The sequence below is a fragment of the Glycine soja genome, chromosome 17, assembly GCF_004193775.1.
Source record: "Glycine soja cultivar W05 chromosome 17, ASM419377v2, whole genome shotgun sequence".
In the NCBI taxonomy this organism is placed as follows: domain Eukaryota; kingdom Viridiplantae; phylum Streptophyta; class Magnoliopsida; order Fabales; family Fabaceae; genus Glycine; species Glycine soja.
Window position 1 is genome coordinate 4,197,663 of NC_041018.1, and position 14,377 is coordinate 4,212,039.

General features: G+C 30.4%; 2 protein-coding genes across 3 annotated transcripts; both read left to right on the forward strand.

Annotated features, from left to right (window-relative positions):
- Positions 1-6,241: 6,241 nt before the first annotated feature.
- Positions 6,242-8,418, forward strand: LOC114392346 (GATA transcription factor 21-like). 2 transcript variants are annotated; one of them, XM_028353444.1, is made up of 4 exons: positions 6,243-6,377; positions 6,480-6,688; positions 6,885-7,274; positions 7,671-8,418. In XM_028353444.1, the coding sequence occupies exons 2-4, from the start codon at positions 6,506-6,508 to the stop codon at positions 8,028-8,030; spliced, it is 933 nt and encodes a 310-aa protein (XP_028209245.1). In that variant the 5' UTR covers positions 6,243-6,377; positions 6,480-6,505; the 3' UTR covers positions 8,031-8,418. The 2 variants fall into 2 exon arrangements, with proteins under 2 accessions (XP_028209244.1, XP_028209245.1); XM_028353443.1 differs by having other exon boundaries at positions 6,242-6,688.
- A 1,866-nt stretch (positions 8,419-10,284) lies between these two features.
- On the forward strand, positions 10,285-12,726 carry LOC114392886. The gene is made up of 2 exons (XM_028354141.1): positions 10,285-10,572; positions 11,956-12,726. The coding sequence occupies exons 1-2, from the start codon at positions 10,455-10,457 to the stop codon at positions 12,231-12,233; spliced, it is 396 nt and encodes a 131-aa protein (XP_028209942.1). The 5' UTR covers positions 10,285-10,454; the 3' UTR covers positions 12,234-12,726.
- The last annotated feature ends 1,651 nt before the right edge of the window (positions 12,727-14,377 follow it).

A 14,377-nucleotide genomic window follows, 5' to 3' on the forward strand; every position in this document is an offset into this window, starting at 1 on the left:
TACAAGGTATTAAGACTAAGACATCTTAAATGTTTGCGTTTACCAAGTAGTACCAACATACATGTACCCTGCCGTGTTGCTTCTTGCTACTATTGCATTTTTACAGACTCTGCCCGAGCTATTGTTGTTAGTGTTATGTTTCAGACATACTTGAATTTAGGAGGGTACTAATACTCTTGCTGTTAGTATCTTTTTATTATAAATCAATAAAAAAAAATACTCTATTATCTATGCGTTAAAATCACATTAATTATAAATGAATTGGAATTTAATTCTAAAAACATTTTAATTTTTATAATTATAAAATCGAGGTTTAATTATTTCAATTTTTTCAAATTTAATGTTAAACATAAAAAATATATATATACTTTAAAGGTATTCAAGTGTACATAGTATTGTGCTTTATATATACTTTAAAAATAAAAACATAAAATTTGAACATATTGTGTACATAAAATATTAAACATAAAAATATGCTTTAAATATACTATAAAATCACAAAAGGTTGTACACTCTATTCTGCTTTACAATTGTTTAAAACAGGCTGTACAATTGTACACGTACTCTATGGAAAAAAACATTGTTTGCTTATAATTCATCTCTGGTTATTTCAAGTTAATGTAGTTTTAAAACTTCACAAGTTGATTTCCTTTGTAAGTAACATTTAATAAAGTAAAAAAAGAGAAATTGCATATATGTGTGTTTCGAAGTGTGTCCCAAACACATGCAGACGTACGCCAAAATATATAAATGTTAATAAATATAATTTTTGAGTCCAACCCTTCATAATGTAGAGTTTGAACGTGATATCAAACATGCAACTATACAAGGGCGATCTAGTTTATTCAGTTAACTAGATCAAAGTGAATGGTACGAGTTCGTATACACGTACGACAAACATTGGCATCACAAGCGAATGTGACCTAATCCTTCGACCTCGTTGATATTGCCGTTGTAGCTAGACAAATGAAGCTCTACAGCCTCTACTATCTATATATAGCCCAAATTAAAGTAATAGTATTACCCTTACAAAACTTTCTGTTAGGAATTATTGAGGACCACAACCCACCTAAAGCTTGTAAATTAATAATTCAATTCTTAACTTTGAAGTATATATCCTCTCAAAAGGAATCAAATCAAGTGGACTATGTACCTTATGTGAAATTCTAAACTATTAACAAAATATATATTTAGTTAGCCATTCTTCCTATATTTTTTTAAGATGGAATTTAATTTTCGTCGACAGTAGAATACTAGAATCAGACCAAAACCTTTATTATACCGAAATGATTTTTTTTTTTTGTCTTCTATCTAATTTCTCACGTACTAATCATACTTACTAATTCCTTTTGGTTTCGGCTTGATCTTCTGTATCTACGTACATGATCAGTCCCCTTGCTTGAAATCATTATCATTACAATGACAACAATCTAACAATTCCGTAAATACGAGTGGCTCATTAGGTTAGTAGCTTCCCATACCATAGTATTATGAAATCTTAAATTTCATCATAGCCTTACCCGTGCCCATGAAAATTCTGCACCCCACCATAACACGCTCAGATCAAGGGATAGAGAGAGAAAGTGTGTGTGTATGTGAGAGAGAGAGAGAGAGGGGGGGCCATGGGCGTTCTGGTATTGAGAGAAAAGAAAGTATGTCATGTTGCTGAAACGCGATGGCCCCCTTGCCAATTTTGAAAAGTACCATAATTTTGGACTTACTCTGTATTACAGACAGCAAATACATGATAATTTCTAATGAAGTCCCTGTCAGCGACAGCATTGACACTAGCATCAAACGTGTACAGGAGTGATTTACAACCCGCATACGTAGCCTACTTCGTTATCGTAAAAATTACAACCTTTTATTATTTGGGCTCTCATATTGTTTTTAGTTTTGTCGAAAAACCTCTCCTACGTTCCAAAATTGTTTATGGGTCACCATTCATGTTTCGGTTGGGAGTGTTGTACATTGGGTTATGCATGCCTCAATTTTCAACTTTGCGCTATGGGATATTTTTGCCGTTGCTTTAGTAATTAATGAATTGGAGTACTTATATATGTCCGACAGTTATTATAGTTAGAGTTCTACTTCAAATGCTTTGAGAGTTGTAAAAAAAATAACACTTTTGAGCAATCATGAAAATAGAATAAATTACATTTCTCAAGATTTGTCTTTCCCTCTTTACTTTAAAATATACGACAAAACTTAAATACATTGCTTTTAGATGTTGTTTTTATTGTTCTTCTGTCTGAATTCAAGTTTTACCTAACCTAAATAATTTGAACAAATTTTTAATGTAAACTTTTATTATACAAATTTTGTATCGAAACAAAATTTCAATTCTAATTGAAAAACATAAACAATATATATATATATATATATATATATATATATATACACACGCACTTTCTTTTATATATTTTTAAGACATTATTTTTTATTTCTTTCGTATATTATTATTTCATTATTTTTATCCTCTTTTTTTTTTCAATATCACACCTTTTAAAAAAAATATAATAAGATACGACAACAAAGGTATGACAACAATGAGAGATTCAAACTTAAAACATTATATAAATTGCACAATTGTTTTATTATCAGACAAACATTAATGAATATTGAGTCTTCAATGGTGTAATTGTTAGGAAATATGATTTCAGGTAAGAAAAAGGAGAGAAAGATATTATATTCAAAGTAAAATATTAAAAGGAGAAAGTAATATTTCAAGAAGTATAATGTTTTTTTTCTTATTTTCCTCACTTGGAATCATGTTTCCTACCGTGCTATCAAAGCAATATCACCCACGACCTTGAATGATATCTTCCTTTCTATTCATTTTTTTTCTACTTTCTCTTGCATCTGTTAATTAATTTTCCTTCTTCTTTTTTTATAGAAAATTTAGTGACATATACAAATGTATTAAAGTATATAAGTGAGGGAGGACTACTTACACTTTAGGAGAGTCAGTTTTATTGGATTAAATTAGATTCTAATCCCAAATTCTAAAATGTTATCAAAATTTATTTTAGCAATTATATTTATATGGTCTATTGAGTCATCTGCAGCAATTATCACCACTGGCAAATCCAGTAAATTTTATGTTTGATATGTCCAATTTTTTACTAGAGAGTATGTTAGAGATAATGATATGGATAAATTAAAGTATATAAATTGAAAATAATTATCATCTTACAAAATTTTAATTTTATAGAGTTAAATTAGATTTAAACACAAAATTTAAGAGCGATTGAATCATTTTTGTATATCTATGGGGGCACAACAACGAGCGAAAAAGAGCCCCCTATTGGTTTCTCATTGTTATCATTTATTGAAAACATACACAAGACATGTATACAGGTGTTAACTGGTTTGCGCCATAAGCAAGCCCTTACATGTATGAAATCAAATCAAGTATTACTCCGTTGAGATGATAAAGTTAGTAGTTGTTGTTATTATTATTATTATTATTATTTTTTAATTTAGCAGATCGATCCTGCTGGTTATTAAAAACCGGAGTATGGCATTTACGTGACACGAAACAGGAAGCAACATCATACTTTTAGGGACTATAAGTATTCTTTATAAGAAATCATTTTGCTCAAGTTGGACGAAAATCACTATAACCATTAAAATTTTAATTTGCATATGACAGCATAAGTATTTAAAATAATTATATATATATATATATATATATATATATATATATATATATATATATAAGACTTAAATTTATGATCACTAACAAGATAAGTAAAACTAAAGAACAACCCCACATTTGAATAAATAATTTTTATATTGCTATCCTATAATAAACTACTATATATAGTAAGATTATTCACTTTTATAATAGATATTTTAAAAGTTTCAGACAAACTCCTAATTGATTGAGTGCAAAAAATTTATGCTAATAAATAATAATGCATAAAAATTAAATTAAAAAAATCTAACAAATTTTATGTATACTTTTTTGAAATATGACTCACGTGTGCAGTAATAAATAATATCACTCATGTATAAAAAAAGATATACTAAAATATACATTTACTTATTTTATAAACTTAATTTTCAATTTTTAATTAAATTGAATATATTTCTTACTATACTTCATTTATCTTTATGGTATGTAACCTTGACATTAATTATTTAGTACTTATTTTATATTTTGGAAAATTCTAAACATAATTCATTAATTTTATTTTTTATGTTATGATTTCTTCATTTTAAATTTTCAAATCTCAACTTTAATTACTATAATTTTTTCCTTTTCATTTTGACATTTCTTTTATTTTTTATTTTCTCAAATCTTAGTTTCTTATATATATATTTTTAAAAATTTTGTAGCTGGCCAATATTGAGATCGGGTAAATCTACACCCGATCAGCTAAATTAAAATGCATATTAAATTAACATGGTTCATATTAAATTAAAAAAATTCAGAGTTAATATAGTCTAGTGATGTTAGGTTAGCATTTACATGTGAAAAAATAATCTATTTAACAAGAAATTTTATCTTCAATTTTTTTCGTGTATAAAATATTTTTGGACTAACAATAATTATTCATTACGGGCAAGATTAAGGTTGGAGTTAATAAGTTGAGAAACACCTTATTTTTCTGATCTAAAACAAAGACAAAAGACTACTAGCCCTCAATTTTTTTTTCGAGACGAAGATTTAGATTTATGATATAGTAGTTGATTTCTTTTTTACATAAAATTAAAAAAATATAGGTACAATACGCAGGGTAATTGCTCGTAAAATATCAATACATAATACTTTATATTTTGTACATAGTCAATAGCAGGTTAGCCATTGTTGATGATTTATGTGACTGTATAAATTAAGGAAAAAAGGAGTTAGGATTCGATCGTTTCGTCGGTCTCATATCTAGTATTAGAGAAATCGCTGCCTTATAACTTATTTTCTCTTTAGTTTGTTACAACTTCTGAAGACGTAGATGGCATCTAAAATTCTAGACGGTGCTAGACTACTGAGGATATTAGAAACTTAAAAATTGGGTGTGGCGCCTCCCCAAAAATATTCTCATTCTGTGTTGGGACCTGTCCATTTGCCTGCACCAGCATTCAATGCTTTTTGGCAATGCACATGCAAAGAGCTCTTGCTAGCTCATATCTTTCTTTCACCTTGTTCCAGTCCCCAAGCAAAAACTATACACCGCTAGGGTTAGTAATGCAGCAATAGCAAGGGCTTCTAGCGGTAAAAAAAACTTTTTGCAGATAAGGTTTTGTCATACCTATGGGGTCAGCGTAGTAGCATTCCACACACCTTTTATTTTGTCTTTTTAACTTTGTCTCTTTTAGGTGTCATGAAGTCACGTGAACCTCTTATAGCGATGGCTATTAATTTGTTACATACTACTGCGCACTTCAGTTACTTATTTATCTTTTTAATCTTATATACTTACCCTTCTGTTCACTAAATTAAAACACATGTCTAAGGGGAAGCATACCAGGAACCTCTGGGAATAGAAATTTTTCCTATTTTATATTAGGTTTAATTACACTTCTCATGTTCTTACTATTGTCATTTTGCCAATTTGATATCTCTACATTTTTCTTTCATAATTTAATTTCATTTTCTATTATTTTAATTGTATAATTTTAATTCTTTCATTATCTAAACATACATGAGAGTATAATATGATGGTACAAATGAGAGTCATGTCCTCTAACGAGTGTGACTCAATTGTTAATTCAAATCAAACTAATATTGGGATAAGTCTTGAGTTAGATTTTCACTGAACAAACTATTATTAACAGTGAGAAGTCTTAAAATGTAATTAAGTTTTAGATTGAAAATTAATTTTATAACTGATTTAAGGAATATTCAAAGTTCTTGTAGATAAGAAACCAAAAATCTTAATTTACCTGGTTACTTAAAGAAAGTATATCATTAATATTTTAGTTAAATATATATTAAAAATGAAGATCAAGTTTGGGAAAAAAATGGAGGATCAAAATTGTAAAACGATTATAATATATAAGAATAACGACAGTACAGTTAAGTACTTGTATTATATATATTAAATATATGACATATATCATAAAAGTTTCGCATACGATAACTAATTAACTAATGTAATTACAATAAGAGACAAATGCATAATTGATAATTGATATCCATTTAATTTAGTAATACATAACAAAAATTCTTCTTAATTTGGAAGTGTAGAAAAAGATCATGGTATAAATTCAAGTATATGATGATATAAACTTATCTCCGCCGTTTCCCATTCTTATAAGAGTAGCGTGTAGGAACTGCTGGCCATTTCTTTTCTCTGTCTTCTCTCCCTCTCAATCTTCTTCCACCTTTGTAATATTGGACAAAAGGAAGACCGTTTCAGTTGCATAATATTGTACTGATCCCTCTCTCTCTCTCTCTCTCCCTTGGATCTCTTTGTGATTTGGTTTGTCTGTGTGTGTGTTTTTATATGTGTGTTCCTCCATCATGATTCCAGCCTATCGCCACTCAGTATCTTCTGTTATGCCTCTGGATCTTAATGAAGATCAAAACCACGAGTTCTTCAGTCCAACTCACCACCCTTCCTCTTCGTTTTCTTCTCTATCTTCATATCCTATTCTCTTCAACCCGCCAAATCAAGATCAAGAAGCTCGATCATACTACTGGGAACCAACAAAGCAGTACTTACCAAGTCATGAAGAAGAGGTGACACATAATTAAATATCCATAATATATCTATATATACTAATTGAGATTCATATACACACATACATAGACCCCCCATAATCTTTATGATCACTATGATTGCATATATATATATATATATATATATATATATATATATATATATATATATATCTAACTCCTTTTTAATTTTGATCATGGGATCTTTTGTTATTAGACTGAGAAGATTATTCCTTCTAGCGGATCATGGGATCACTCGGTGGCAGAAAGTGAGCACAATAAGGCGACAGTTTGGAAGAAAGCAGAAGAGAGGAATGAAAATCTTGAATCAGTTGCTGCTGAAGATGGTTCGTTGAAGTGGATGCCTGCCAAGATGAGAATTATGCGGAAGATGTTGGTGTCGGATCAAACTGATACATATACTAATTCAGACAACAACACTACGCACAAGTTTGATGATCAGAAACAACAACTGTCGTCACCGCTTGGAACTGATAACAGCAGCAGCAACAACTATTCAAACCACAGTAACAACACTGTTAGGGTTTGTTCTGATTGCCACACCACCAAGACTCCTCTATGGAGGAGTGGACCAAGAGGCCCCAAGGTACACCTTATCTTATTGAAAACACAAATCCCAATAATGGAATCCGTACTCAACAATTTTCGTACTAACCAATTTCTTCTTTTTCCATCAATTTTTTAGTTTAATCACAGTACCCCTACGCAACAAATCATTTAAGCCCTTGATTTACTTTTAAGGGTTGTCAAAGCTCAATAAGTAGAATTAACTAGAACAATAGAGTAATTATTATTAATCAGTATTTTAACCTTTAAATACTAATTAAAAACTAAAAGAAAAAATATTTCTTATAAAAATCATACGAGTTATTATGTATTTCAATAAAATTCTTATATTTTAAGTTATTTAATCAGTGTCTTACAATACTAGTTGACATTTATTTTATTATTATTTTGAAATTAAAATTTTTTTTTGTGACAGTCACTTTGCAACGCCTGTGGGATTCGACAAAGGAAGGCAAGACGAGCCATGGCAGCTGCTGCGGCTTCTGCATCGGGAAATGGAACAGTAATTGTGGAAGCTAAGAAATCTGTGAAGGGACGGAACAAGTTGCAGAAGAAGAAAGAGAAGAAGACAAGAACTGAGGGTGCAGCACAGATGAAAAAGAAGCGGAAGCTTGGAGTTGGATCAGCAAAGGCATCTCAAAGTAGAAACAAGTTTGGTTTTGAGGATTTGACGTTGCGCTTGAGAAAGAACTTGGCTATGCATCAAGTTTTCCCTCAGGACGAGAAGGAGGCTGCGATCCTTCTCATGGCTTTATCTTATGGCCTTGTTCATTGATGAACCTTAATTAATAGCTAGCTAGCTAGCTAGCTAGAGCTACCACCACTTCACTTAATTTCAGTTCGTTATTAATTAGGTTAATTTCTTGTATTGCTGTCTTATGACTAGCTAGTTTTTGTTAGATTATTATTATTGTGTGAGATCAATGGTTTGAGTACGTTATATATGTGCGAGAAGAGTATGTATTGCAGTACTAGTAGTAGTTAGTCAGGAAATGGGAGGGAAAATAAAGTTACATGGGTGTGGGGTGATCTTATGTACTTGGTATGATATTATGTCTGATTTGAACAAGTTGACGACCAAAAAGTGTGGGTCTCTTCTTGATCTTATGTACTTTTGTATTAATCTTTTTTTTTATGTAAATTTTTTAATATCTTTTTTTGTATATGTAGCCTTTAATCACTCAATATATAGTTATAAAATTGATTAAATTAATTTCGAAGGCATGCTTGTGTAATTAAGCTAGTAGGTACTATTTAGAGTGAAGTTAATTAGCAGAATGTTATGGATGTAGCCATATAGCGTATTGTTTCAGATGAGAAAGCAACATGACTACTTTATTTTCTTTCTTTCCAACGTTGGGTTCGGGTCCTTTATATGACTCACTCAAAAAGCTATTAATTATTCCAGATTGACCTGACTTGCTTCTCAATCATGAAAGTGATGATTCATGTCTGCGTTGCAGCTTTTTGTTTCTTGAGAGACCTCTTTGTGGGATGTCCCGTTGATTTAGACTTTGTCTGCTTCATAATATTTTAACACCTATGAGGAGCTTAATTGCCTTGACTCTTCAGAGTCAGAAAGATCAAGCATATATGCAAGAAGCTCATCAGAAGAAAGCCGTGTATAGTGCCAATAATTGTAATTCCAGTTAAGATGCTGGTTTTAGTTGGAGACAAATGTGACAGTGTTTTGTGTATAAATTCATGTTATCAGATTAGAAACCAGTGTTCACTTAAATTGCGCTTTATCCTTTATGTACTTTGGAAAAGAGTTTTGTTTTGTAAGTATTAGTAATTAACTAATTATATACAATTAATTAAGTTTTGTTATATGCAATTATATATAATTAATTAATTATATGTGTCCATATATGTATTAATGCATGTGTATATACAAATATACTCTTAAGGAGTACTCATTAAAAAAGGTATTTTTAGCTAGTGAGTGGTTACACCTTTTGGAAGAATTTTACAAAATTCTAAGTTTAACTTACTAGTATATATTTTCTTTATAAGATAAGTGAGAATATATTACCAATTCCACACACACACCATTTCAACCCTGACTTAAAAAAAAAAAAAACTAAGCACAATTTTGAAAAAAAAAATATACTTTTCAATATTTTTTCACATAAATTTTATAATTAATGATCCTTGAAACAAGTTTTAAAATTCCTTAGATATATACTAGACTGAAAATATTTATCTCAATATTTGCAAGGATTATCATGGATTCATAGCTGCACTGCCTGCACAAGTAAATTATTAAGAAACCTCAGCTAAAAAATTTTGGCCATTGAGCAAGAGCAATGAATGATGTAAACGTGGATTGTGTGAAATTTCTGTATAAAAGTATTCATGCATGTGCACATCTGAGTGGGTTTATAAAAATGTGATCCCTAAATCACCCGTGATTTTTGTTTACAAGTTGCCCTTGAAGATGTTTTTTTTTTTTCTCTCGTTTGTATGAAGAATATTTTTTTAACTAATTTATAAAGACTAATTTATTTCTCCCAAATATACGTATAAAGTATATTTAGGAAGATTCAGAAGGGAAAAAGAAAAACTAAATTTAGGAAACACTTTTATCCAAACCCGTCACCTTTGTATCAAAACTTGATTCTTTTTTTTCTCTCTTTTTTTTTTGGTGCAGTTTCTTTTTCTTCATTTATCAATAATGTTTCAGAACTATCTATGTGTCATCAATTCACAAGGAATTGTTCAAATTTAGTAGTATCGAGTTTAAATTTTCTGCATGTAACTGCATTTAATAATCTGAGAAAGTTTTATTGTCTATTATAGTTATACTAAACTCGAGATTATGTTTAACAAAAATAAATACATGTGCTAACAAGTATTTCGTTTTATTTTTTTTGTTGAGAAAGTGTTTTTGTCCTTTTGATATTGGATAATAAATTATAGATTCCGGTAAGATCGGGACGATTGATTATTGGGCCGTAGCATGGGCCATCGTGCGCGTGAGCGTTTCGTTATGTACGAAAATGGGCCCTAAATAAAAAGTCAAAATCCAAGATGAGTTAATGTTGGGAAAAGAGAACAAGGGAAGAGACGAAGGAAAATGGTGTAGCAACGACTCGTGAAGTGTGAAAGATCAAGTACGTGAACATCTCAGGTTTGTTGTTCGGTAGTACATCACAGCAGTGCAGAGTGATCATCATTTGGTTCTGAAGAAATAACAATGGGAATGGGTGAGACTCCCCCACATCAACCTGCACCTGTGCCTCCAACTGGGTTGCTCATGAAGCGCTGCAAGTTCATTTGGCGCCTTCTTTTGCTCTCTAATCTCGCGCTTGGAGGTCCCTTCTTGTCTCTTTCTGCATCCATCATTATGCTCTCTTTCTTTCTTTCTTTCTTTATTCACTGTGAATAATGGGTCGTTGCTAGTTAATATGATCGTCTGTTACATTTCTTTCTTGAGTGTTTGCCTTTCATGTGTTCGACACATTGCCTAACACAACTAACTTGGCTTTGAATTTCAAACAAAATGCCCTCATGGCACGTGCACTGCACATGCTTTTCTTTTCCCTCAACTTCTTGGTATATGATAATAACATTCAAATAATTTGAAAGATGTCTTTGATTAAGGTGTTCTGTGGATTGGCTTGATTGTTATAGAGAGATTTTGAGTGATTGTTTGTATAGAGATAATGGCATTCATGGTACACTGCATTATTAGGTACTGAATGTCCGAAATACTTGTGCATGCTTTCATAATTGCATTGTTATTTGTTATAATGGATGGCTTTGCTGGGAAAACCCGCCAATTTTCTTTGCTGTGATCACTGATATTAAAGGTATGAATGTAATATTGGGAGTGTTTCTTTTGCATTTGAATGACATTTGAAAATTTGAAATCCAAAATTGATAAACTTGAAATTAGTCTCTATTTGGGTATTTTGGGGTATTGAAGGGAGGATTTAAGGGAGTTAATTGACACATCTCAATTGGTTATCATTGCCAATGGGGTATTTGATTTTTAGTCCCTTTTATCAGTAAATGAACTCTTTTTATTTTGTAACTGCAATACAGCAATACTGCATGTTGTGATTGGAGAACTAGTACTATTTGAACTTGTCTAACATAATTTTTCTGCAAGTCGAGTACAACTGTCATGTTCAGAAAGAAACGTTAATTAAGAATAACACCGTGGTTCAGGGTGTTATAAGATGTTTGCATTTAAATGTCAGTATGTCTAAAAATGAGTGGGACTGTTCTCTTTTTTTCTTTTTGGTTCTTGGTTACATTGATGAAGATGTTAGAAAATGACAGTTTAGTGATTGGTACCTTTTGTAAATTGCACCTTAGTATTTTTCAGGCTGATGGATTATCTATGTTCGATAATTCTGCCATGCAAAATCATTGGTCCCTTGAGTTATGTCAATTGCAATGTTAAGGCATTGTAAAATTGTGTTTTGTAATTTAAAAAGGATGGTATGAAATGATCAGTTTGACAGATAGTATTCATTGTTATACTTGTCTCATGATGTTGTATCATAGGTAAAAAAAATATATTTTTGTTTGGACTTCAACTTCTCATATCCTTTCCATACTTTTGATATTAAGGAAAAAAATTTAATGTATACCTTAGCATATGACTTTTGGCTTTGGTTTAGAGGGAACATTTGAAATATACTGATCAGTAGTTGTTGTTTTTTTCCATGATTTGCACTCGATTGCAGCTTATCTATTTGCAAGTGCAAAACCAAGAGATTCGATGGAGATTAATAGAAGAACAGCACAAAAATCGCATAAGGGAAAAGCCAGTGTTGAAGTTTCTCCTGAACCCACCACAAGTTCAATTGATTTCAATTATGATGATTTCTTAGTGCCTGTCACAACACCTGTGAAAGTGCAGGCTCCTATTCCTGAAGAACAACAACGTGAAATTTTCCAGTGGATGCTGGAAGAGAAAAGAAAACTGAAACCTAAGAACCCTGTAGAGAAAAAAACAAACTGACGAAGCAAAGGCCATTCTTAAACATTTCCTGAGGTCAAATTCAATTCCAAAGTTTTAACTTTAACTCTCGTGCTCTAACATTACCATATCACTGACAGATTAAATAGTTTCAACCCAACTGCCAGGCTTTAAATTTGACAAGCTCATCTCTTCTGAATTCCATTGTTTTGCTGGACTATAATGGGTTAATAGCATTGCATTTCCTAGAGTTTTAGGAAAACAGGCATCTTGTCAAACTTAACCTAATGGAAGTCATGTATGCATAAAAGTGAGCAGTTGGGATAACTATAGCCTTCGTCTCATTTACATAGAAAACAAGATATTGTGCAAGAATATTATTGAGTTGGTATTACATCAACAACTTTTATTGAAAAGGGGAACCATTATCTCCTACTACTGGGTCTCTACTTGTCTCAATTACGTATTCTTTCTCTTAACATGTGATATATTATTGGTTATGTACCTGTATGAATGAGCTACTTGCCAGTTATTATTATAATGAGTAAATTCTATGAAATGTGGGGGACGCAAAGATTATATGCAAATGAAGACATAAGAGATGATAGTGATATGAGCAGAAGAATATAATATACATATGGCTATGTACTCCATTTATGTTGTTTGTGGCAAACTTGTCACATGAAAGCGGTAAATCACTGATATCCTTCAAGTGGGTCGTCAGTGTGCATTAATCGAAGTGTCGTTTTGGGACTACTTGCTTCAGGTGGCTTTTATGGTCCCCAAATGGCAATGCACTTGTGCTACGTCAGTTTATGGACGTTGATGATGCCCCCTAGACCCTAGTTGTTATCCCAATACTCTTTAGGCTTTATAAACATGTTATTGAAAATAAACAAGCATGCTTATGCTTATGGGGGCATGGCATCTTCTCCATGGTAGCTGACGGTGGTAGAATTTGTTGGTGCCTCTAACATGTAGGTGTCTAGATAACACAAGGATCAATTTTATCCCACAAAAGAATACAAGCAACTATTTATAACTTTATCATGAAAAATTAATTCATCATTTCTCACCATGAAACTAAGGGTTTGTCTCATTGACCCAATGTGAAAAAATGGGTAACTTCATCTTCAATCACCAATAGAATCTAGAAATTTGTCTTATTCTTAATTTCATGTGATTATTACTATATTTAATACATTATCCTTTCTCTCCCATGTCATTTATATTTAAATGTGATTGAAACTATTATTATATATTTTAATGTGATTGAAATACATAAAAAAATATTTTTTCAATAAAATTTACATTATTTTCATTTTTTAAATTTGAACTTAGTTCCTAATTTTTTAACCATTAAGAAATTTGTTTCTGTTTCAGTAATATACTCTTATAATATAAATTTGAATAATCATTTTGAATGAGAATGTATTTTATGAGTTATTCTTAAAGAAAAGTATTTTAAAGAATTATTTGTGAGTTAACCATTACTTTGGCCCTTGAAATTGTGAGGAATTGAATTTTTTAAAAGTTAATTTAACATATTTAATTCAGATTAATAAATTAGAACTATTTTTTAATTTTAAAATAAATGAAAATTATTTATCTAAAGTGAATAAAGAGTATAGTTTTTATAATTAATTAAAAAACAATTACTAAGATTTGATATTTTTATATTTTATTAAGTATATTTATGCATTTAAATTAAAAATTATAATTTAATTATTTATCTTTTAAAGCAATAAATAATACGACATGTAAGTGATAATCAAAATGTTATATTTTCAATTTCATAATTTTATCTACAATTTCACAATTATAGTATTTATTTATAATTTTTAATTGACAATTATAATCAAAATTTTATTGAAAAAAAAATACTAGTATGTTGCAAAATGTGTATGAAAAGAAAAATGTATGAAACGAAATATGTGTATTTATATGAGATTTTGACTTCATGAGAGAGAAAGAATAAAACATTAAATATGACAGTAATTTTATTATTGGTTGAATTTAAAATAAAATAAATATCTAAATTCTATTAAAAATGAAATTGTTTAAATTCATTTTTATCTTGGATCAATTAGACAAACATGCAACTAATTCAAACATATTGTTGATCCATTAATTAGCGATGTTCTCGCGACTAATGACACTTGACCTCGAGGTTTTGGATTTGTTTA